The following is a 23,958-nucleotide window of genomic DNA, read 5'->3' as shown; positions in this document are numbered from 1 at the left end:
GAGGGAAACTTGATTTAAAATGAATAGTTAAAAAAGATAAAAGTAAAACACAATTACAGCAACTATCCCCAATTGTATCTGCTTTCAAGCTTGGATTTTAGAATATGTCATTATTTTAATGTGACATTTTTCCTAGAGTTTGTTTAACCTAATCATAGATTAAACTTTAAAAATAACAGATCGGGCCGGGCGCGGTGGCTCAAGCCTGTAATCCCAGCACTTTGGGAGGCCGAGACGGGCGGATCACGAGGTCAGGACATCGAGACCATCCTGGCTAACATGGTGAAACCCCGTCTCTACTAAAAAATACAAAAAAACTAGCCGGGCGCGGTGGCGGGCGCCTGTAGTCCCAGCTACTCGGGAGGCTGAGGCAGGAGAATGGCGCAAACCAGGGAGGCGGAGCTTGCAGTGAGCTGAGATCCGGCCACTGCACTCCGCTCTGGGGGACGGAGCGAGACTCCGCCTCAAAAAAAAAAAAATAACAGATCATTGTTGACTGACATAAACACTATCAAGTGTCTCACACAATTATAAGCTGGAAAGTCTACTTACACTTGGTATTATAGGAGGTGTCAAGGTACCTTTTCTTAAGCCTTCCCAGTTAAAGCCCTCAAACCATCTAGGAAAGGAAAAAACATTGATAAAGACATTTTATGCCAGCTAAAACCTTCTTGTTGCAATGTATACAATGTCCATGGCTAATGGGAAGCAGTTAGGCAAACATTTTCATGTGACAAAAATGTTTTCTATTGAATTGCATATGTTTTTCCAATTAGTTTATTTTATGAAATACATATTTTTAAAAGTATAACTGTCAAATTTTAAACACCAATTAACATGCAACACTTTTTCCTTGTAATTCAGTCGTAATGTCTCTATGACCTTGTTCCTACACTATAATGATAATTTAATAAATGTCATAATGTATCTGGCTCTGTGTCTTACAGGATATTTTATTTTAAGGAGGTAGAACCAGGACATGAAAAGTCAGGATAGAAAATTAACTTTCCATTTTTGCCACTGATTCAGTGCACAATGTCAGCTAGTTAACCTTTTCACTCATTGTAGTAGTCTCTACATGTCCCGTTTTCCTCCTTTTTTCCCTTTTTTAATGAAGAATAAAGGTATTTTGTGTACAGTTTTTCTGTGAAAATAAGGACCAAAAAAGACTAAAGTTTTTGCTTGTTTGTTTTCTTTTGTCTTTGAAGGGTTTCCCCATTAGCAAATGCTTACAACAAATTCTTAGCAGGCTTTTCAGATATTCAGAGGTATTTTAGTAAACATGTTTCTTTGATAAGGATGTGAATTTCCTGTCAGTGTTACACAAACAAATAGAGAAAAACCAATTTGTTTAGCTTTAGAACATCCAATCAACATAGGAAAGATCTCATATTTAACATGTTGCTATTGTTTAAAAAACACTGTATTCTGTGCTTACGTTTTTCTCTTGTTATAACATCTAATTAGGAAATGCTTGAAAAAATATATTTTGTCTTTAGGAAATCCGGTAAGATACAGTAGGGCACTTTTGTTTGTAATACTGTAGTAGAGAATAGAATCCCCAAATTTAAAATACACATTTTCTCCTTGTGCCAGAGAGGAGAAAAATGTTAGTTGGTATGTGTTGTAAGAAACTGAGTTCAGTGAATTCAGTTTCTTATGTTACAGGGTTGTCAGATAAATATCAGTAAAGTTTCATAATCACAACTAGAAAGGCATTTAAAAGCCTAACTAATTCATACACTGTCTTTGGATGTTCCTATAGGCTAATTATACTAGTTTTACACCAGTAACTTAAAAAGCAACACCCTGGGGAAATGACGTCAGGTGTTCAGAACTCTGAAACCTAAAATTATAAGGAAAGAACACTTACTTGTGCTTTTGAATGTCTTTTACTCCATTTTTCAAATTCCCTAATCTTTCTGATGGATTGTCCCTAAAAATAAAATAATGGTTTTATTAAATCTATTTTTTTCACATTATGATCTTTTCAAAAATAATGTGGTTGAAATACTTGCCTGCATAGTTTTTTAATTAAATTAGCAGCATTTTTGGCAATCTTCTTTGGAAATTCTATCATGTCAATCCCCCTCAATATGATGTTATAGGTTTTCATAGGATCTGGGCCTGAGAAAGGTGGGCTGCAAGAATGAGAGACATGACAAGAGATATTACTTTTATTTCCTACATGACAACATTTGAATTGCTATAAACTCCACAGATGACATCAATTCATATTGGGGGGCTTAGATTAATAGTGACAATGGAATGAAAGTAGATTAATAGCAAAACATTGTGGAAGCCCTTCCAAGTAAATTGCTTAGCAAAATCAGAAATGGGTCAAGTTTATCTGCTGTTTTCCTGATTTCTTTTCAGTGCTGGAGGCTAAGCCCTCATGCTGTCCTTGGTCATTCAAGATACTTCTTTCACTCTCTGACCTTTTCCACACTTACTGACTCATTCATTATACTTGAGATGAAGTCCAACATCATTAGGAGGGGCCACAGGAACACTAATGATACTACCCCATCTCATGCCATTACCACCCTCACTCAATGGGATTCAGAAACAATAGCCTTTTCTCTGTTCCACTGAAATGCTGAGCACTTTCCTACCTCATGGTGTTATTTATTTGGCCTGGAAGGTTCTTCCCACATTCATCTGGCCAATGCCTCACTTTATCAAGTTTCAGTATAAGTGTTATGTTGTTTCCAAAAAGGCCTACTCTGGTCAACCTATTACAACCAATTACATAACCTATATCAACCCACGTAACCTAACAATCTAATTTCATGCTCTAATTTAAAGTTTAATCTAAATTAGAGTCCCTGTTACACTTGTAGAGCACCCTTATGCCATTTACTGTACTTTGTAATTATCTTTTCATTTGTGTGATTATTTATTTTATGTCTGTCTTCCCTTCCAGAAGTTTGTTTTCTGCTGGTATTCCCAGAGTTGAGTAGAGTTTGCAGGACGTACATTCTAAGGGGTCAATAAATATTTATTGCTCTAATGTTTCTATAGAATAGTACTCCTCTTATCCTTTTCTCTCTGCTCAGAGGACCTCATTAAATAACTTAACACTAGGCATCCTCTTTGCCAGCAAGGCTGTAAAGCCCCAGCCCTCATGAGCCAGATCTGTTGAATTTTTTTTTTTTTTTTTGTAAACCTATCCATTCTTGAAATGTGGTTTGTGGCAGCTTCAGTGAGTACAAAGATGACTAAAGTCAGGTCTTTCCTTTAAATTTCTCACAGTTCAGAGGGGAGATGATGATACACCTTGACGAATGATTTATTTGGAAATTTAATTATTCTCTTTAATACAAGTTTTGTGTGTCTTTGGGGAAGAAATCTGAATTATTATTATTTTTTGCCCTTCATGTTTATTAAGAGCAGTTCAAACTATTTCTTTTTATCAAGCAGTCTAATGAGTAATTCAAAGCAAGGAGTAGCAGATTTACCTGTGTTAAGGGCTGTGATGGATTCTGCCTTGATTTTCTGTGAAAAGTGCTATTTACTTTAATATGTCATTAGCTAGTAATTGCCTATTAATTTTAAATCACTTAAAAAATGTATAAACATGCAAATCTATTTAGTATTCTCTTAGAACTTAAAAATTTTCTTTTTACGTGATTCTATGGTTGAATATTATCTTTAATCTCTTAACATGCCAATTTTCATTTTTACTTTAAAAAATGAGGAGGAGCCAAATTTTGGCAATGATTTCTAATTTATGGTTTTGCCTTTCTATTTATTTTGCTTTTATATTTACTTGCTTATCTTAGACAACTAAAATCAATTATTAAATATGGTATTTGTGGTTTTTATGTGATGCATGTTAGTCTAATATTCATTCAATATAGAAAACAAAATTATTTAGAAGAAAGTCATCCAAAACCTCAAAATATTCAGAATGACCTACATTTGATAAACATAATTTCATAGATTTCTCTGTAGCTTGTAGACACAAAGGATTATATTATGCATATTTTTTAATTAAAAAATATTTGATTTAATTTTACTTTAGTTAAACTGAGGAGTAAAATGAAAAGAAATGCTAAATTTCAAATATGTGTGCTCCTTAGCCAATATTAATTCCTTAAATATTTCTCTAAAATTAAAAACAAGTTCAAACTGAGTTTAGAGATTTCTCTAATGACATATTTTAACTATAAAATATATGTAAGATTACTAATTATTAATGATGAGAAATAACTATACCTATAGTTACACCTGCTTTCCCTCCTACCTTAATGTTTGTTGGTTTTAGTGTTATTTTAAGATTGCCAAACACTACAATGTTTACATTCTGTTCAGTTACTCAAATTTAAATTATTTGATTTAATAATTGATCAGTTCTAATTAATGAGACCCAAAGCTCATCATCAATCTTTTTACTAGTTTCTCTATTCTCGAATGCCTTATTTTGATTCATCTTTTTGTTGACTTGATTGAACGGTAGTGTTTTTGAGAAAGACCTGGGGTCCACACTTCATATGTTGTGTTTGTATTTGAAGAATAACTTAACTCAGCATAAATTACTTACTTGGGTTATACCTTCTCTGACCCTCAGAACTACGTAGTTCTTGATATACTATCTTTTGGCATTAAAGGTGCTGTAGAGAAGGTTGAGGCCAACTGGAACTTTAACTGTCTTGACTCCCAATACCACACATGCCATGTTTTTATGGCTTTGATGCCAATAAGACTATTCCTTATTAATGAATTTAATTCATTAGTTCACCACATTAACATATTGTGGTGTTATTATTCTGAGTCAGTTTCCCCATGGTCACTGCAGATCAAAACGATACACTGAGTCAAGTCTTTCTGCCATGGATTTTCTATTATGTAATTAAAGATGTTTTTCCTCCTGTTTGTAATATTCTATTCATACACATAATTGATGTTTTTTTCTATTTCCTTTGACTAATAGATTCTCTTTCTGAAATCATATCTATATTTGTTTCTTTTTTCATTATTTTTTCCAAGCCTGTCTACTATCTCCCTTGCTGCATTTTTAATTGTTACTATTTTATTTTCTGTTACTTACAGCATGACTTTCAGTTATGTAATAGTCCTGAGCTCTGCTAGTTACTTGTCTTCTCATTTATGAACACTGGCAAATATCTTAGAGGTTACTTTTTAGGGAGATCATGCTTTTGATAGCCTCAAAGAAATTATAGATAAGAGTTTATCTGAACACTTCCTCCTGTATTTCCTTGATTCATTTTTCTTGTGTGTTCTTTAGCTTCCTTTTACTTTTGCATCTTTCAGCTGACATAAATGGAAAACATCAGCTCAAACTGATTAAAATAAGAAAATATTGAACTTACAAAAGCACATTCCAGAGGTAGGGCAAATTCTAGACCTGGTAGGATCAGTGGTTTAAATACCTGAAGTTTTTTCAGCTTTTCATTCTGCCATACTCAGTATTAGTTTCATCATGGCCATTTCTCCTCATAGTTATAGGAAGTCTACCAGTGGAAATAGGGACTTATATTCATCAGTAATTATTTACTGAGTAGCTATTGTAGAAAAAAAGAATTCTCCTCCAATAATGTATTTTAAAATTGTTCCTCTAATTTATGTACCCAGTCCAATAAATGCCAATCACCAGAGGAATGCCATGTGACTGGAATAAGAGCTGAATCAAAATCTAAAATGGAGATAAATTCATCTTTTCCTAAGTTGGTGGGGGAAATGGATCCTTGAGCAAAATCAGTAAGAAAGGAGTTGGTGTGTTTGCTTGGAAGGGGACTGGGGTTGTAAGAGGGGCAGGGACTGGCTTCCCTGGGACCCTTTCTGACTATTACTTATCCTTAGATTGGACCACCCACCATGAAGAATAGAACAGGGAAGATCAGAGGTTAGGAAGCAATGAGAAATTCACCAGTCTTCACTACATTTTGTTGCCTTATGACCAGATCATGTATTTCCTTTGCCCTCAATTTAAAGCATTCAGGGAGGTCATGTGGCTCATACAGAAGCCCCACCACATTCTCCGAAATCATGTGATTACACTGCCTCTCTCCCCTTTTTCACTCCCTGTTGCTTCATTGACCAACATTATAAGCCTTAAAAGGCAGAATTAGTAGATTTGTATGAGTTTTCCTTCACCTCAGTTCCTTTTTCATTCTGTAGTACTTAATTATGTCTCTACATGAACAGTGTTTGCTTTTTCAAGGTCCAGCCAATCCTCTAAATGTTATTATTACTATCGAAGATCATTAGATATGACATTCAGGACCAAAATACTTTGGAGTCATGCTTGTAGTCCAAGAATCATTCCTAGTCACATGCCACACTTCACTGTGTTTGGCAGGTGTGTTTGTTGGAACTTTAATTGTAACTAAAGATCATCCTACTTGTTTTATTCTTGCCTTCTCCTACCCCAAACCTTGGTCACCATCTTTCACCACCACCATCATCTCTTTGGGTAGAAAAAGAAAAGTAAAGGTTTTTTAATGCTATTGTCTTTGACCAAAATTGTTTCTGTCTTGTTATTTCTTGAAATGGATATTAAGTTTAGGTATTTTTAATCATAATGTTTCAATATATGTATTTATGGCAAAAAAAATTAGGTTCGGTTTTGACCATACAACACAAATTGTGACTTATAGTGCTTTGTTTTTATCACTGCTCTGCTATTCCATAATTTCTTTCTTTTTTTTTTTTTTTTTAAGGCAGAGTCTCGCTCTGTCGACCGGACTGGAGTGCAGTGGCCTGATCTCAGCTCACTGCAAGCTCCGCCTCCCGGGTTTACGCCATTCTCTTGCCTCAGCCTCCTGAGTAGCTGGGACTACAGGCGCCCGCCACCTCGCCCGGCTAGGTTTTTGTATTTTTAGTAGAGACGGGGTTTCACCGTGTTAGCCAGGATGGTCTCAATCTCCTGACCTCGTGATCCGCCCGTCTAGGCCTCCCAAAGTGCTGGGATTACAGGCTTGAGCCACCGCGCCCGGCCGCTATTCCATAATTTCTATGTGCCTGAGGTTATTTAGAAAAATGTTTTTTAAATTTTCAAGTATTTAGGCTTTTTATTTTAAATCTTTGTTATTAATTCCAAGTTTTATTATATTCCTGTCAGATATTGTAGCCTGTGAAATCTGTAAAGAATTAAGGGTTTTTCTGTTATTAATTATTTCTTACAGTTTAGTACATGCCAGTTTTTAAGATTAAGGTTTTAATCGTTTTTACCTTATTACTTAATGAATAAACAATGTCACATAAAGTTTAGATATTTCATGGTTAATATTTTAGTCTAGTTATTATAAATAAATATTTTGCTTCCTCAAAAAGTTAATATTTAGTTTTCTTCTATTTATTATATAATTGGTTCTTATAGCAATTCTAAGCACACAGAAAGATTACCTTTTAATCTATCCCTCTGCTTATTTACCTATGTATCCATCCACATACATATGTTAAATTTAACCTTCTACTTTGTCCAAATTTTTCATATCTTTACAGGTCTACTTAATGGGTCATACTTTTAAAATAATTTACCTCCATCCACAAGAACAAAATTGAACAATCCACACTGAACAAAATTGGATTAGGTCACACATAATTTATTTGAAGTCAACAGAGAAACTTTAAAAGCAATAATGTAAAATGCCCATAAATAAAAATAAAATCAAAACACAACTATTTCTGGCAATGATTGTTGTCGTTGTAGCAGTAGCAGCTGCTAACATTCATGGAATGCTTACTATGTGCGAGACACTCGTCTACGTGTTTCTTGTATGCACTAAATCCTCACGGAGTACCGTGTGCTCAAAGTCCTCAGTCTTCCTCTCATGTTCACTGTAGTGACTAAGTCCTCTTAAGTAATTCTTCACATCCTGCCTCACACTTACTCTTTCTTTCCATTGCCCTTGCCCTACTCTAGGTTGTCAGTGTCCTAGAACTAAATGACTGCAACAATCTTCAAACTAGCTTCCTATTCCTCTTCCAATTAGCTCATTAATGCCAACTTGTTTTTCCTTAAATACCACAATACATATCACTCAACCTTTGTCAGAAAATCTCAATGATTCCCTCTGTACATGGAGTCCAAACACTCAAGTGCAGCAATCATGATCGTCAAAAGATAACTGTTCCTGTTTTTTTACATGGACCTTCTCCATATCTGTGACCATTATTGCCTTTCTCTTTAAGCCATGCCTGTTTGCTTAGAATACCCTTTTCTTGGTCTCTACATCTAAGTCCTATTCTTCCTTCAAGACACAACCGCCTTATATTCATTCTTCAAAAGCCTCTTTAGGAACTCAGCCCTATTCTGAAATCTGTATAACACCCCTGTCACTCACTGTTTTAGCACATGTCATGGTAGTGTATTTGTTGTTCTTTTAGTATGGGTCCTTGAGGATCTTAAAGTCTGCTTTATACCTTACGGTGTCCCTAGTGCCTATTTGAGTTGATGATTATAACATTACAGGAAAGATCTACAAAGCAGTCACCTTTCATTTAGATATAACAGTTGCTAACAGGTCCTCTTACTTCTATAGAAAATTGACCCTAGATATTTTTATATGATTATCATCTCCCCTGTTTCATTGCTGGCTAAATGACTGGGCTAAAACATCTCACAGAAAGACATTATATCCTTCCACATTCATATATGTAAAAAAGAAGTAGCAATAATGAGACCAAAAGTTGGTGCTGAGGTGGTTCCCCTAGCCTGACCTATTTTATACCTTACTTTTCCCGGTCATTCGTATAACTAATTGAACCGTGGTACCAAGATATAGTGAAATGTACTTTAATCAGAGTGACAAAAAGCGGGAGTGTGTAGCTGTTTGCCGGTCTATTTTTATCAGCAGTTCCCTATCAATATCCATACCTGCCAGTCAGGAGTTCATACATTAGGATTCCCAGTGACCAGTAGTCGGCTGAAATGTCATGGCCTTTGTTCAGGATGATCTCTGGGGCTACGTACTCTGGAGTCCCACAAAAAGTCCATGTTTTCTTTCCAAATCCTATTTTCTTTGCAAAGCCAAAATCAACCTTTCAAAGAGAGAAAAGCATGATGCTTAAGCTTCTTATGATTATGTTTTAAAGTAATAAGTTATTTTGCTGAAGTATACCGATGATCATAATAATTTAAAAACATGCACTTTTTATAGTTCTATCTTCTCAAAGAAATAGTCTGTATTGCAAACAAAGTCTCCCTGATAAAACTCAGTTTTAATTGGAAAAGTTGACATGTGAGTATAGCATAAAATTCACATCATTAAAAGTAAAGGTAAATCTTTCTTTCTGAATATAGTTTTCATTTTTCCTTTGTTTATGCTAATGGAGGTTAGGGTATAAACACAGAATCTCTTCTGTACATAAAAATTTTTAAAGACCAGTTGGGCCTACTTAACATCTTTCCCAGAATATAAATGGTTTCTGCTGGATTTAATGAAGTCGACAATTCATTTAGTATTAATTATTTGAAAAGTTATTTTATTGTTGCAGGAAGTAAGTAACATAGTTATGAGACCGGTAACTCTGCCCTTGGTAAGCATAAACAGAAATAAAATTATAATGTATTCTTCATTTTTCTGGAACTCTTTTGAAGGAAGAGTCTTGACTGCAGAAAATCTATTTTTTTCTTTCTTTTTTTTTTTTTTGAGACGGAGTCTCGCTCTGTCTCCCGGGCTGGAGTGCAGTGGCCGGATCTCAGCTCACTGCAAGCTCCGCCTCCCGGGTTTACGCCATTCTCCTGCCTCAGCCTCCTGAGTAGCTGGGACTACAGGCGCCCGCCACCTCGCCCGGCTAGTTTTTTGTATTTTTTAGTAGAGACGGAGTTTCACCGGGTTAGCCAGGATGGTCTCGATCTCCTGACCTTGTGATCCACCCGTCTCGGCCTCCCAAAGTGCTGGGATTACAGGCTTGAACCACCGTGCCCAGCCTGAAAATCTATTTTTTTCTAAAACGATTTGGTTGAAACTACAAATAAAAAACTGCCACTGATTTGATTTCTTTAAAAACCACATGCTGAATAACAATTCTAAAAAGTTTAAAAATGGAATCAAGCTGTAACAGATCCAATGAAAGTTGTGCATTTGTAAATAAGAGAACTTCTCTTCTTCGGTAAATCTTTACAACTTTTGACTGTTGTTATTATTATTACTATTACATAGCCTGGCTAGCATTGCTTGTAAAGTACATTTATTTTCCATGAGCATTATTCTTAAATCTAAAATGTTGAAATGATTTATAGTTTTCCATAATATAAAAACCCATTACTTGTGAATGGCAAAAAGCTGACTAGAGAAAAGGACTTCTAGGCCTGTACACGTGCCAGTAAGTATGTTTTCTCGTGCTTATGAAAGCGTGTTTTGCCAGACTATTGTTAATTCAAACTTAGCCAACTTAATTTTTCATAACTGATGCATCATTTGAAAGAACATTCAGTTGAAAATTGTAATGTTAAAACCTGCTTTTAAGAAAGTTACAACATTGAAAAGGAAAACTGAGATTTCATATTAGCAAATGAACACAGTTTTGTAAACAAATATTTTAAATCTGCAGGGCAGAAAGCATGTGTGAAATGCACTGACCAGTTTGGCATAACCTCGGTGGTCTAGGATGAGATTTTCTGGCTTGAGGTCCCTGTAAATGATTCCTTTGGAATGCAGATAGGCAAACGCTTCTACCACACATGCTGTGTAAAATCTGGTTGTAGAATCTTCAAACGAACCTCTGAGATACAGAAAAGGAATGAAAATTGTATGAAAAATTAGTTTCTCTAACATGGCTTTATTTTGTTTTTTCTCATTTCACTATACTCGTTTGCCAAAATTTAACCCAAAGACCACTGTCCTAATAGCTAAATGTTACATGATTGCCATTACATTGGATTTTCTGAAGCATTCAAGGATTAAGTTAAGGAATTCTCTGTCTTTATGAATGGAATAGTTAAATTTCACTTCCTGAAAGGGCTGAAAGAACAGTTAAACACACAACACATTTCATGTACTTAGTGTTTTCCTCTCAACAGCCCACTACAATCTAAAAAGGCACAGACTTATAGCAGTAGGCAGGAGAAAAAAAAAATCCTATTTTAGAACTTGCTTACCAAGCATTTGTTTTTTAAAGGAGAAGTTTATGGGTTATTCATATTTATTCTTAGAGGGCCTGTTTTTTAATCTTTTTAAATAATGCACATACGGTTCATGAAAGTGTGAATAAAAGCTACTGTTTTCAAAGAACCACTCTGGAAATGAGTTGTAATGCTACTGATGAAATCATAATGCAAACTAAGTACTCTTCTGTTTTTGAAACTCCTGCAACCAAAACAAACAATATCTATCTCCTACATGACTGCATTCTTATTAAGAGGAAAAGATGGACTAAAATACAGTTAGAAAGAAAAAAGTAACTGGAAGGGAATGTTTATTAGTAATCTTGATTATGATGTTTAGCAAGAAGGCGCTCTCTCTCTGTCTCATATATATGTGATATATGGGCACATACATGTTGATTGAATGAAATAATTTACAAAAAACCTTAGTATCTAAGGTTAAACCCTTCTTTCTGGGGCAGAAAGTTTAAATTTTAACTCTTCCCTCACCATGGTACTTCTTAAATAAACCATGCTCTTTTATTCTTTCTCAAGTAGTAAGCACAATTTAATAATTTCATTTCATAATTTAAAAATATTAGTGTGAACATCAGCTCCTGAGGTGGTTGAGAAGTAACATGAGTGACAAGCACACAAATGATTTTATTAATAGTGTACAACAAATGATAGTCTCAGAGCTTGCTTTCATGAGTCTCTGGTGCCTATTTGCATTTTGGTGACACTTTTTTTTTTTTCCAAAGTTGTGGAGTAAAGTTTAACAAACTGGGCAATGGATTATGATTACATTTTTACAAAATTTATAAGTGAATCAAGGCTAAAGCAACCACTTGTCAGGTTATCTTTCAGAAAAAGGTAGTATCTTCCAGAAAGAGAATGTCTTTGGTTCAGCTACTAATGTAACTTGAGTTTTTCACTGAAATAATCAGCTTTTCCTAAGACAAATATCATTCTTCTGAAACATAATTAATTCTAGGCATAATGATATGCATTCCTCTAGATTCTAGAATCCTAACTACAGTTACCATGATTCTTGAATCTCTCTTGAATAATATCTGAATGGAACAATTGCGAATTTATGAGCACAAGAGAAAGTTTGAGAACGGCATCCGTATGAGGAAATGAATGATATACTTCATGGTACAATTTTCCTCTGACTTGAAGATATCCTTGGCAGAGCTAAAATTCTATAATCGTATGTATTTGCAAAGGGATTAAAGTATTGCCTTGAAGGTCCTTTCTTCTTTGCCCTTAATTAAGTAGGTTTACCTATCAACAGAAGCATATTTCTTTCACTTGAAGAGATTATTTACCTTAAAGAGTAAGCATCTGTGTATCTATAATTAATATACAGCTTTAGCTACACTGCTATGAATTCAATCCCTTCTCAATGGAGAGCATTGCAAAGTAAAACAAAACAAAACAAAATGAAAGAGTAAAGGGAATGGTCTTACTTTATTTCACACTATATGTCTTGTTTTTTTTTGAGATGGAGTCTCGCTCTGTCACCCATTCTGGAGTGCAGAGGCACCATCTCTGCTCATTGCAACCTCTGTCTCCCGGGTTCAAGTAATTCTCGTGCCTCAGCCTCCCAAGTAGCTGGGACTACAGGCATGCACCACCATGCCCAGGTAATTTTTTATGTTTAGTAAAGATGGGGTTTCACCATGTTGGCCAGGATGGTCTTAACCTCCTGACCTCGTGATCCACCCGCCTCCGCCTCCCAAAGTGCTAGGATTACAGACATGAGCCACCGTGCCCAGCTGAACTCATTCTTTTTTATGGCTGCATAGTATTCCATGGTGTATATGTGCCACATTTTCTTTATCCAGTTTGCCCATTGATGGACATTTGGGTTGGTTCCAAGTCTTTGCTATTGTGAATAGTGCTGCAATAAACATACGTGTGCATGTGTCTTTAAGTAGAATGATTTATAATCTTTTCAGTATATATCCAGTAATGGGATTGCTGGGTCAAATGATAACTCTGATTCTAGATCTTTGAGTAATTGTCACACTGTCTTCCACAATGGTTGAATTAATTTACACTCCCACCAACAGTGTAAAAGCGTTCCTATTTCTCCACATCCTCTCCAGCATCTGTTGTTTCCTGACTTTCTAATGATTGTCATTCTAACTGGCATGAGATGGTATCTAATTATGGTTTTGATTTGCATTTCTCTAATGACCAATGACGATGAGCATTTTTTCATGTGTCGGTTGGCTGCATAAATGTCTTCTTTTGAGAAGTGTCTGTTCATATCCTTTGCCCACTTTTTGATGGGGTTGTTTTTTTCTTGTAAATTTGCTTAAGTTCCTTAAAGATTCTGGATATTAACCCTTGTCAGATGGCTAGATTGCAAAAATTTTCTCCCATTGTGCAGGTTGCCTGTTTACTCTGTTTACATCAGGACTGTGTAACTGTGATTTGAGTGGGCCTTTTTGAAAGCTTACACATTCCTGATTACTGTTAGTAGAAGAGTAGATTATTTCTACAGTTGTGACTCTGGGCAACATACCTCTGCTTCCTTAATAGTCAATTGGCAATAGAATCAAAAGGACAAATGTATTGTTAAGGTTGTAATAAGAGTAAATGCTTAGGTGAGAGATCAATTTCTCATGAAATCTCTGCAGAGTATTGTATTTGCATTCTTAATAAGCTAGTCATTAGCAGGAAGATGGAAAAATGCTAATACAAACCTAAATTCACGAGAGGAGGCTATATTTTAGAATATGGACCCCGAAGCAAGAATCCTGGGCTCAACTCCAGACTCCATTTACTGTTTGTTCTTGAGCAATTAACTATATGTCTCTGGGTTTCTGTGTTCTCATGTGCAAAATGGGACTAATAGAAGTAACTATCTCATTGGATTGTTGTGAAGATCCAAATAATTAATAATGCATGTACCGAAAATAAGTGTCTGGTACACAACTTGGGCTCACTAAATGTAACAGTAGCCACTATGATTGAGCACCAGAAAACTCTTTTTTAGCTACTATGTCTTAATATAGGAAAATTAACTAACATAGTATAGAACAGGGATGAAGCATTTTCAGGGTGGAGGTTGGGGGTTTGCAACACCAATCCTCTCTGTTATTGAAGTGCTTCTGACTGCCAAGGCTAACTGCCACAAATCAACTGTGAAGAATCCTCTGCTAATCTCTGTTCTTTTCACTTTCCCCATGATTTTCACATGGGCCAAAATTACCCTTTTATTGCCTGCTCTCCCTTTTCCACCATGAAGCAAACGGACCACAAATTGTACATCTTAAGGTCTTCAGTTCTTGACAACTCTATTTGTTTCCAGTTCTCTCTGTCTTGAGTCATTTTGGAATGTGGAGGGTTTTAGAAATCTAGTTTCCATTCCTTCAACACATTTATAGTGAGTATCTTTCACATATAAATATATTTGTGACTGCTTTTGAAAATTAAATGAAAACCTTGTCTCAAACTTTGATAAATCTGTACAATGCATGTACACAAAATGTTTACCAGCACCTCACTGTCCCATCACCGGATGTGTGATGTAGATAAGTTGTGAATTTTAAAATAGACATCTTGAAAGCAGTCACAAAGCATAACACTGAGGTGACTCACAATGAAAAATTACTATTAGAATTGCAAATGACAATGTAAATTTGATTTAAAACAAATAAACTCTGTTTCATCAACAGTTTCGAGAGTTGCTTAAAGAAATAAATCACTTGTCTTATATAACTGTTTGAAATAATGAATTATGCCTTGACAGCTGTGTCATTTCAATTAAAAAAAGTAAGAGAGAAGGCCCTTATGCCCTCTTTGGGGATGGATGGTTGTTTTAAGCTAGATGGCAGTAGATAACAATTTGAGAGAAATAGAAGGTTATTTATGAATATTGATAGACTCAAATTAAAATTTAATCACAATGTTTAGTCAACTTGTCATAAACTGAGTTCTTGGATATCAGAATGTAACAGGAGCAAACCATCTTTCATCAGAATATTTCACCTTTTTCATTGACGAGTAACAACAATCACTGAGTGTATGAACCTGAAGTATGTTGCAATCTGTGCAGATTTATTGCCAATTGTAAACTAAGGGAGGCTAAATTATTACAAAGATAGACTTATTTTCTTTGAAATACCTTCAATCTATGCCAGCTATTAGGGCATCTAAGATAGAATTTAAATAATTACCATCTTCCACAAAATAGCCAGAATCAATGAGACTAAATATAAAAAGTAATGCAGCATTCATGGGTTTACAACATACATATGGTATGACATGACCAGAAAGTGAGATGTATGAGATTTGAAAATTATGGTTTCAGAAGTCGTTATTTAAGATATTCAGTAAGAAAAATAAACATACATATGTTAAAAATTCTAATTAAGTAAATAATTGAGATGTTAAATTTTATTCAGTTCAAATATACATTAAATACTGATATTATATATAATACATGTGTTAATGTTATACATTATATTCTATGTTAATATAAATACTAATATATATTTATTTACCATATTAACCACTTACATATTCTTACAAAAATTGCAGGATTTGCCAATTCTTTAAGTGTTAGGGAGGGAAGGTGAATGAAATATAATTTGTACCAACTCATTACAAATAATAGGACAGAACTAGTGGGAGACAAAGTGTCATAAATTAGAAAATAAAGCATAATAGCTAACAAAGAATAAACCAGGGAAATTTATAGGGGCAATTAATATTTCAATGCTGTAGTTCATGTCTCAAAGCTAGGAAATATGTATTAGTCTTCAAGCCATATTCCTATTTGTAAATAGATGGCATCATTTTAATTCTTACTTCTTGACAGCAAATACAACAAATAAAGAGCTGCCCTGTGCTTCTCTTCTCTTCTCTTCTCTTCTCTTCTCTTCTCTTCTCTTCTCTTCTCTTCTCTCTCTCTTTTTTCGGACGGAGTTTCTCTCTTGATCCCTAGACTGGAGTGCAGTGACGCAATCTCAGCTCACTGCAACTTCTGCCTCCTGGATTCAAGTGATTCTCCTGCCTCAGCCTCCTTAGTAGCTGGGATTCCAGGCACCCACTACCATGCCCAGTTAATTTTTTTTTTTTGTATTTTTAGTAGAGATAGGGTTTCACCATATTGGCCAGGCTGCTGTCGAACTCCTGACCTCAGGTGATTCACCCGCCTCAGCCTCCCAAAGTGCTGGGATTCCAGGCTTGAGTCACAGCTCACAGCCTCTGTGCTTCTTTTCTATGTTGATGAGAAGACAGAAAATGAGAAGCAGGGAATGGTCATCTCAGCTGTGAGGTGAGAGGAGGATGATGTCTGGGTTGTCATCAGAGTCTTCCTGTGCTAAATCTCTGAGGCTCGGAGTTATTTCCATGTCAGTAATGAATAAGGTCAGGCCAGCCTATCTTCAGATCAGTCTAAGTGAATTTCTTGTATACTTTCAGAATAGCTTTTCCATTATTGCTTCTGTCCTCTGACACAAGAGGAAAACTGAATACATTGACATGGTGGACTTTTTGACCCCAGATATTTTCATATACACTGTGACTAATAGCATAATGGCATAATCTTTCCCTTGGTATTTTTTAATATATTTCTAACAATTAATCTTTAAGATTTTCAACCCCAATTTGAAACAGAAAGCTGGTCAATGGCAATATTAATTGGAGCCTGAATGTCTAAAACTATGTTTTTTTTCCCCTGGCAAGTTTTTTGAGAAGGAAAAGGAAAAATCACTTAGAATAAAAATAAGGCTACATGCCTACATAGGAAAGAAAGTTGGCCAGGGATAATTATTCTGAGATGATTTTACCTATAATGATTAATTCAGCACCTCTAAATCTTTAGAAATAAGCAGGTAGCCACTATTACTCTAGATCATGACTCTTCATGGAGTATTAAATATATTGGGGGGCTCAGCAATTGTGTACCTCAAATCCAAGTCTGATAAAAGGGAGGAACAACACAAGGACTATTTCTGTAGATTATGACTCTTCATGGAGTATTAAGTATACTGGGGGACTCAGCAACTGTGTACCTCAAATCAAAGTGTGATAAAAGGGAAGAACAATGTAAGGACCAAAAAGCAACCAAGTGGAAGTAAAGAAATCCATTGATATTTTCCTTCCCTTTACTCCTCCCAAAGTAAGCTGCTTCTTAATAGCAAACCTTTGCTACCAGAGGCATCAGGATATGTCTCACTCAGAAGCCTTGGCTGGCATTATGAACAAAATGTGAAATCGAGTTAAATAAGGCAAATTATGAAATAATACTTTTGAAAATAAGTTGAAAACGAATGCCTGTGCATGCTTGATACCTCATGAGTGGACTTTAAATTGAGTTTTATTATTATTATTATTGTTTTTATTGTCTGGTTAAGAACATCATTAAATGATTTAAAAAGCTATGAGAAGATGTTGGAGAGATCATGGCAGTTGGGAGGCAGGACTAGATTGCAGCTATGGACAGAGTAGTGGGTGGTGGCTCACATTGTGAATTTCAGCTCCAGATTGACTGCAAGAACAAATCAGCAATCCCAAGAGGACCCAAATACCCTCTGAAGGAAGTGGACTGCTGCAGGACCCAGGAGACACCCCAGAACTGTGAGTGCCTCAACTGTGGAAGTGGGAAAGGGAGACCCTCCTCCCGGGACACACCCCCCACAGGAGAAGCTGAAGGTCTGTTTTTGGGAGAAGTTTCTGACTTTACTTGGAGTTCAGTCAGTTTGGAGAGCTGAGTGAAATACAGGGGAAGAGGAAGCAGCAGAAAGGCCCTGGGAGCTGGCTGGGTCCCCTAGCAGGCCATTCCTGCCTGGCACCAAAGGGATCGCGCAGAAAAAGAGCAGGGGGTAAAACTACACAGGCAGAAGCAAATCTGTAGCTGAACTTTGTAACAATTTGAACTGGGTGAGAAGTCTCCTGTCCGGAACTCGGGGGAGGATGCAAATCTGGTGTGTAGGCTTCACAAGTGGAGGAAGAACCAAACCCTTTTCTTTCAAAGCTAGGAGGCAGATAGCCTGGGCCAGGTTTTCAAACCCCTATCACTCTCCACCTGGAAATGGTCTGGGGGCTGTTGGGGTTGGCACAGTGGAAGTGAGACTGGCCCTTCAGTTTGCATGGGAGCTGGGTGAGGCCTGTGACTGCCTGCTTTCCCCCACTTTTCTGATGACCTGCATGACTCAGCAGAGGCAGCCATAATCCTTTTAGGTACGCAACTCCAGTGACATGGGAATCCCACCTCCATCCCCCACAGCAGCCACAGCAAGACCCACCCAAGGAGAGTCTGAGCTCAGACACACCTAGCCCCACCTCCCACCTGACAGTCCTTCCCTACCCACACTGGTAGCGGAAGACAAAGGGCATAAAAACTGGGAGTTCTAGGATCCCACCCACCGCTGGTTCCTCCCCATAATACCACAACTGATGCTTTCTGGAAAGTGCCCTTCCTGACAGGAGGTCAAACAGCACAAAAAAAGAACATTAAACCACCAAAGCTAAGAACCTTCACGGAGTACATTGTACTTCCCCACCACCTCCACCAGAACGAACATTGGTATACAAGGCTGAGAGAACCATAGATGGTTCACATCACAAGACTCTGTGCAGACTACCCCAAGTACCAGCACGGAGCCAGGTAGACTGGCTGGGTGGCTAGACCCAGAAGAGAGACAATAATCGCTGCAGTTTGGCTCACAGGAGGCCACATTCATAGGAAAATGGACAGAGTATTACATCAAGGGAACACCCTATGGGACAAAAGAATTTGAACAACAGCTTTCAACCCTAGACCTTCTCTCTGACAGAGACTATCCAAATGAGAAGGAACCAGAAAACAAACCCTGGAAATATGACAAAACAAGGCTCTTCAACACCCCCCAAAAATCACACTAGTTCACCAGCAATGGATCCTAACCAAGAATAAATCCCTGATTTACCTGAAAAATAATTCAGGAGGTTAGTTATTAAGCTAATCAGGGAGGGACCAGAGAAAGGTGAAGCCCAATGCAAGGAAATCCAAAATATGATACAAGAAGTGAAGGGAGAAATATTCAAGGAAACAGATAGCTTAAAAAACAATAAAAAATTCAGGAAACTTTGGACACACTTTTAGAAATGCAAAATGCACTGGAAAGTCTCAGCAATAGAACTGAACAAGTAGAAGAAAGAAATTCAGAGCTCAGAGACAAGGTCTTTGAAATAGCCCAATCCAACAAAGGGAAAGAAAAAAGAATAAGAAATATGAACAGCCAGGCATGGTAGCTTATGCCTGTAATCCCAGCACTTCCAGGGGCTGAGGCGGGTGGATCACGAGGTCAGGAGGTCGAGACCATCCTGGCTAACATGGTGAAACCCCGTCTCTACTAAAAATGCAAAAAATTAGCCAGGCGTGGCGGTGGGCGCCTGTAGTCCCAACTACTTGGGAGGCTGAGGCAGGAGAATGGCATGAACCCGGGAGGTGGAGTTTGCAGTGAGCCGAGAACGCACCACTGCACTCCAGCCTGGGCGACTGAGCGACACTCCATCTCAAGAAAAAAAAAAAAAAGAAAGAAAGAAATATGAACAAAGCCTCAAAGAAGTCTGGGATTATGTTAAATGACCAAACCTAAGAATAATTGGTTTTACTGAGGAAGAAGAGAATTCTAAAAGCTTGGAAAATGTATTTGATGGAACAATCAAGGAAAACTTCCCCAGCTTTGCTACAGACCTAGACATCCAAATATAAGAAGTACAAAAAACACCTGGGAAATTCATCTCAAAAAGATCTTTGCATAGGCACATTATCATCGGGTTATCCAAAGTTAAGACGAAGTAAAGAATCTTAAGAGCTGTGAGGCAGACACACCAGGTAACCTATAAAGGAAAACCTATCAGATTAACAGCAGATTTCTCAGCAGAAACCCTACCAACTAGAAGGGATTGGGGCTCTATCTTCAGTCTCCTCAAGCAAAACAATTATCAGCCAAGAATTTTGTATCCAGCAAAACTAAGCATCATATATATATGAAGGAAAGATACAGTCTTTTTCAGAAAAACAAATGCTGAGAGAATTCACCGTTACCAAACCACCACTACAAGGACTGCTAAAAGGAGCTCTAAATCTTGAAACAAATCCTGGAAACATATCAAAACAGAACCTCTTTAAAGCATAAATCACACAGGACCTATAAAACAAAAATACAAGTTAAAAAGCATAAACAAAAAACAAAAGAAACAAAATATACAGACAACAAAGAGCACAACGAAGGCAACGGTACCTGACATTTCAATACTAACATTGAATGTAAATGGCCTAAATTGGCCACTTAAAAGATATGGAACCGCAGAATAGGTGCAAACTTGCCAATCAACTATCTGCTGCCTTCAGGAGACTCACCTAACACATAAAGACTCACATAAAATAAAGGGCTGGAAAAAGACATTTCATGCAAAGGGACACCAAAAGCCAGCAGGGATAGCTATTCTTATATTAAACAAAACAAACTTTAAAGCAACAGCAGTTAAAAGAGACAGAGGGGCATTAAATAATGATAAAAGGCTCTGTCCAATAGGAAAATATCACAATCCTAAACACACATGTGCCTAACACTTGAGCTTTCAAATGTATAAAACAATTACTAATAGACTTAAGAAATGAGATAGATGGCAACTGAGTAATAGTGGGGGACTTTAGTACTCCACTGACAGCACTAGACAGGTCATCTAGACAGAAAGTCAACAAAGAAACAATGGATTTAAACTATATCTTGGAACAAATGGACTTAATAGATACATACAGAACATTTCATCCAACAACCGCAGAATACACATTCTATTCAACAGCACATGCAACTTTTTTTCCAACATAGAACACATGATAGGCCATAAAATGAGCCTCAATAAATTTAAGAATATTGAAATTATATCAAGCATTATCTCTGACCACAGTGGAATAAAACTGGAAATCAACTCCAAAAGGAACCATCAAAACCATACCAAGTACATGGAAATTAAATAACCTGCTCCTGAATGTGCATTGGGTCCAAAACGAAATCAAGATGGAAACTGAAAAATTCTTTGAACTGGAAGACAATAATGAAACAACATATCAAAACTTCTGGGATAGAGTAAAGGCTGTGCTAAGGGGAAAGTTCATAGCCCTAAATGCCTACATCAAAAAGACTGAAAGAGCAGAAACTGACACTCTAAGGTCACACCTCAAGGAACTAGAGAAACAAGAACAAATGAAACCCAAACCCAGAAGAAGAAGGGAAATAACCAAAATCAGAGAAGAGCCAAATGAAATTGAAGCAAGCAAACAAACAAAAGAATACAAAATATAAATGAAACAAAAAGCTGGTCCTTTGAAAAGATTAATAAAATTGATAGATCATTGGCAAAATTAACCAAGAAAAGAAGAAAGTCCAAATAACCTCACTAAGAAATTAAACAGGATATATTACAACTGATATCACTGAAATACAAAAGATCATTCAAAGCTACTATGAACACCTTTATGCACAAAAACTAGAAAACCTAGACAAAAAGGATAAATTCCTGGAAAAATACAACCTTCCTAGTTTAAATGAGGAAGAATTAAGATACCCTGAACAGACAAGCAGTGATATTGAAATGGTAATTTAAAAATTACCAACAACAGAAAAGTCCAGGACCAGACGATTCATGGAACAATTATAGCAGACATTCAAAGAAGAATTTGTAATAATCCTTTTGACACTATCTCACAAGACAGAGAAAGAAGGAACTCTCCATAAAAATAATAAGGGTGAAGCCAGCATCACCCTTATACCAAAACCAGGAAAGGGCATAAACAAAAAAGAAAACTGCAGACCAATATTCTTGATGAACATAGATGCTAAAATCCTTATCAAAATACTTGCTAACCAAATCCAACAATATATCAAAAAGACATTCCACCATGATCAAGTGGGTTTCATACCAGGGATGCAGGGATGGTTTAACATACACAAGCAGATAAATATGATACACCACATAAACAGAATTAAAAACAAAAATTACATGATCATTTCAATAGTGGCAGAAAAAGCATTCAACAAAATCCAGCATTCCTGTATGATTAAAACTCTCAGCAAAATCTGCATACAAAGAACATAACTTAATGTAATAAAAGTCAAGTATGATAAACCCACAGCCAACGTAATACTGAATGGGGAAAAGTTGAAAGCATTCCCTCTGAGAACTGGAACAAGACAAGGATGCCCTCTCTCACCACTCCTCTTCAACATAGTAGTGGAAGTCCTAGCCAGAGCAATCAGACAAGAGAAAGAAATAAAGGGCATCCAAATCAGTAAAGAGGAAGTCACACTGTCACTGTCTGCTGACAAAATGATCGCTCACCTTGAAAACCCTACGGACTCCTACAGAAAGCTCCTAGAACTGATAAAAGAATTCAGCAAAGTTTCAGCATGCAAGATTAATGCACATGAATCAGTAGCTCTTCTATATACCAACAGTGACCACGCGGAGAATCAAATCAAGAACTCAACCCCTTTTACAATAGCTGCAAAAAACAACAACAACGACAAAAAAAACAAAACAACAACAACAACAACAAACACACAACCAAGGAAATAATAGATGACCCAAAAGACATAAATATCTCATGCTCATGGATGAGTAGAATCAATATTGTGAAAATGACTATACTGCCAAAGCAATCTGCAAATTCAATGCAATCCCCATCAAAATACCACCATCATTCTTCAGAGAATTAAACAAAAAAAGTCTAAAATTCATATGGAACCATAAAAGAGCCCACATAGCCAAAGCAAGATTAAGCAAAAAGAACAAATCTGGAGGCATCACACTACCTGACTTCAAACTATACTATAAGGCCATAGTCACTAAAGAAAGCATAATACTGGTATAAAAATAGGCACATAGATCAATGGAACAGCATAGAGAACCCAGAAATGAACCCAAATACTTATAGCCAACTGATCTTTGACAAAGCAAACAAAAATATAAAGTGGGGAAAGGACACCCTTTTCAACAAATGCTGCTGGGATAATTGGCTAGCCATATGTAGGAGAATGAAACTGGATCCTCATCTCTCACCTTGTACAAAAATCAACTCAAGATGGATTAAGGACTTAAACCTAAGACCTGAAACTACTAAAATTCTACAAGATAGCATTGGAAAAACCCTTCTAGATATTGGCTTAGGCAAAGATTTCATGACCAAGAACCCAAAACAAAATGCAATAAAAACAAAGATAAATAGCTGGGACCTAGTTAAACTAATGAGCTTTTGCACAGCAAAAGGAAGAGTCATCAGAGTAAACAGACAACCCACAGAATGGGGGAAAATCGTCACAATCTATACATCTGACAAAGGACTAATATCCAGAATATACAGCAAACTCAAACAGATCAGTAAGAATAAAAACAAATAATCCCATGAAAAGTGGGCTAAGGCATGAATAGACAATTCTGAAAAGAAGATATGCAAATGGCCAATAAACATATGAAAAAATGCTCAACAACACTAATGGTCAGGGGAATGCAAATCAAAACCAAAAGGTGATACCACCTCCCTCCTGCAAGAATGGCCATAATCAAAAAATCAAAAAAACAGTAGATGCTGGCATGGATGGCAGTGAACAGGGAACACTTCTATACTAGGGAATGTAAACTAGTGCAGCTGCTATGGAAAACAGTGTGGAGATTCCTTAAAGAACTAAAAGTAGAACTACCATTTGACCCAGAGGAAAAGAAATCATTATTCAAAAAAGATACTTGCATACTCATGTTTATAGAAGCACAATTCACAATTGCAAAATCATAGAACCAACTCAAATGCCCATCAATCAATGAGTGGATAAGGAAACTGTGATATATGTATATGGGCATATATATATGTATATACACATATGATGCATATCTAT

The 23,958-nt window shown here is 36.5% G+C and overlaps 1 protein-coding gene and 1 long non-coding RNA gene across 3 annotated transcripts in view; one reads left to right on the top strand and one right to left on the bottom strand.

The window, feature by feature from the left end:
- Positions 1-23,958, bottom strand: part of PRKG1 (protein kinase, cGMP-dependent, type I) — a 1,321,360-nt gene that overhangs the window by 5,538 nt on the left and 1,291,864 nt on the right. For both annotated transcript variants that reach the window (XM_011938762.1, XM_011938761.1), the window contains exons 13-17: positions 10,554-10,695; positions 8,846-9,009; positions 2,019-2,141; positions 1,874-1,936; positions 553-619 (exon numbers count right to left, since the gene is read on the bottom strand). In XM_011938762.1, coding sequence (XP_011794152.1) covers positions 553-619; positions 1,874-1,936; positions 2,019-2,141; positions 8,846-9,009; positions 10,554-10,695 — 559 coding nt within the window. The remainder of the gene's footprint in view (positions 1-552; positions 620-1,873; positions 1,937-2,018; positions 2,142-8,845; positions 9,010-10,553; positions 10,696-23,958) is intronic.
- The window catches only part of LOC105509523, a 51,038-nt gene that overhangs the window by 5,101 nt on the left and 21,979 nt on the right, over positions 1-23,958 (top strand). The window lies entirely within an intron of this gene.

This window comes from Colobus angolensis, unplaced genomic scaffold (assembly GCF_000951035.1).
Source record: "Colobus angolensis palliatus isolate OR3802 unplaced genomic scaffold, Cang.pa_1.0 Scaffold177, whole genome shotgun sequence".
NCBI classification, from domain to species: domain Eukaryota; kingdom Metazoa; phylum Chordata; class Mammalia; order Primates; family Cercopithecidae; genus Colobus; species Colobus angolensis.
Note: the sequence above shows the minus strand (reverse complement) of the source record. Positions and strands in the feature narration are given on the sequence as shown.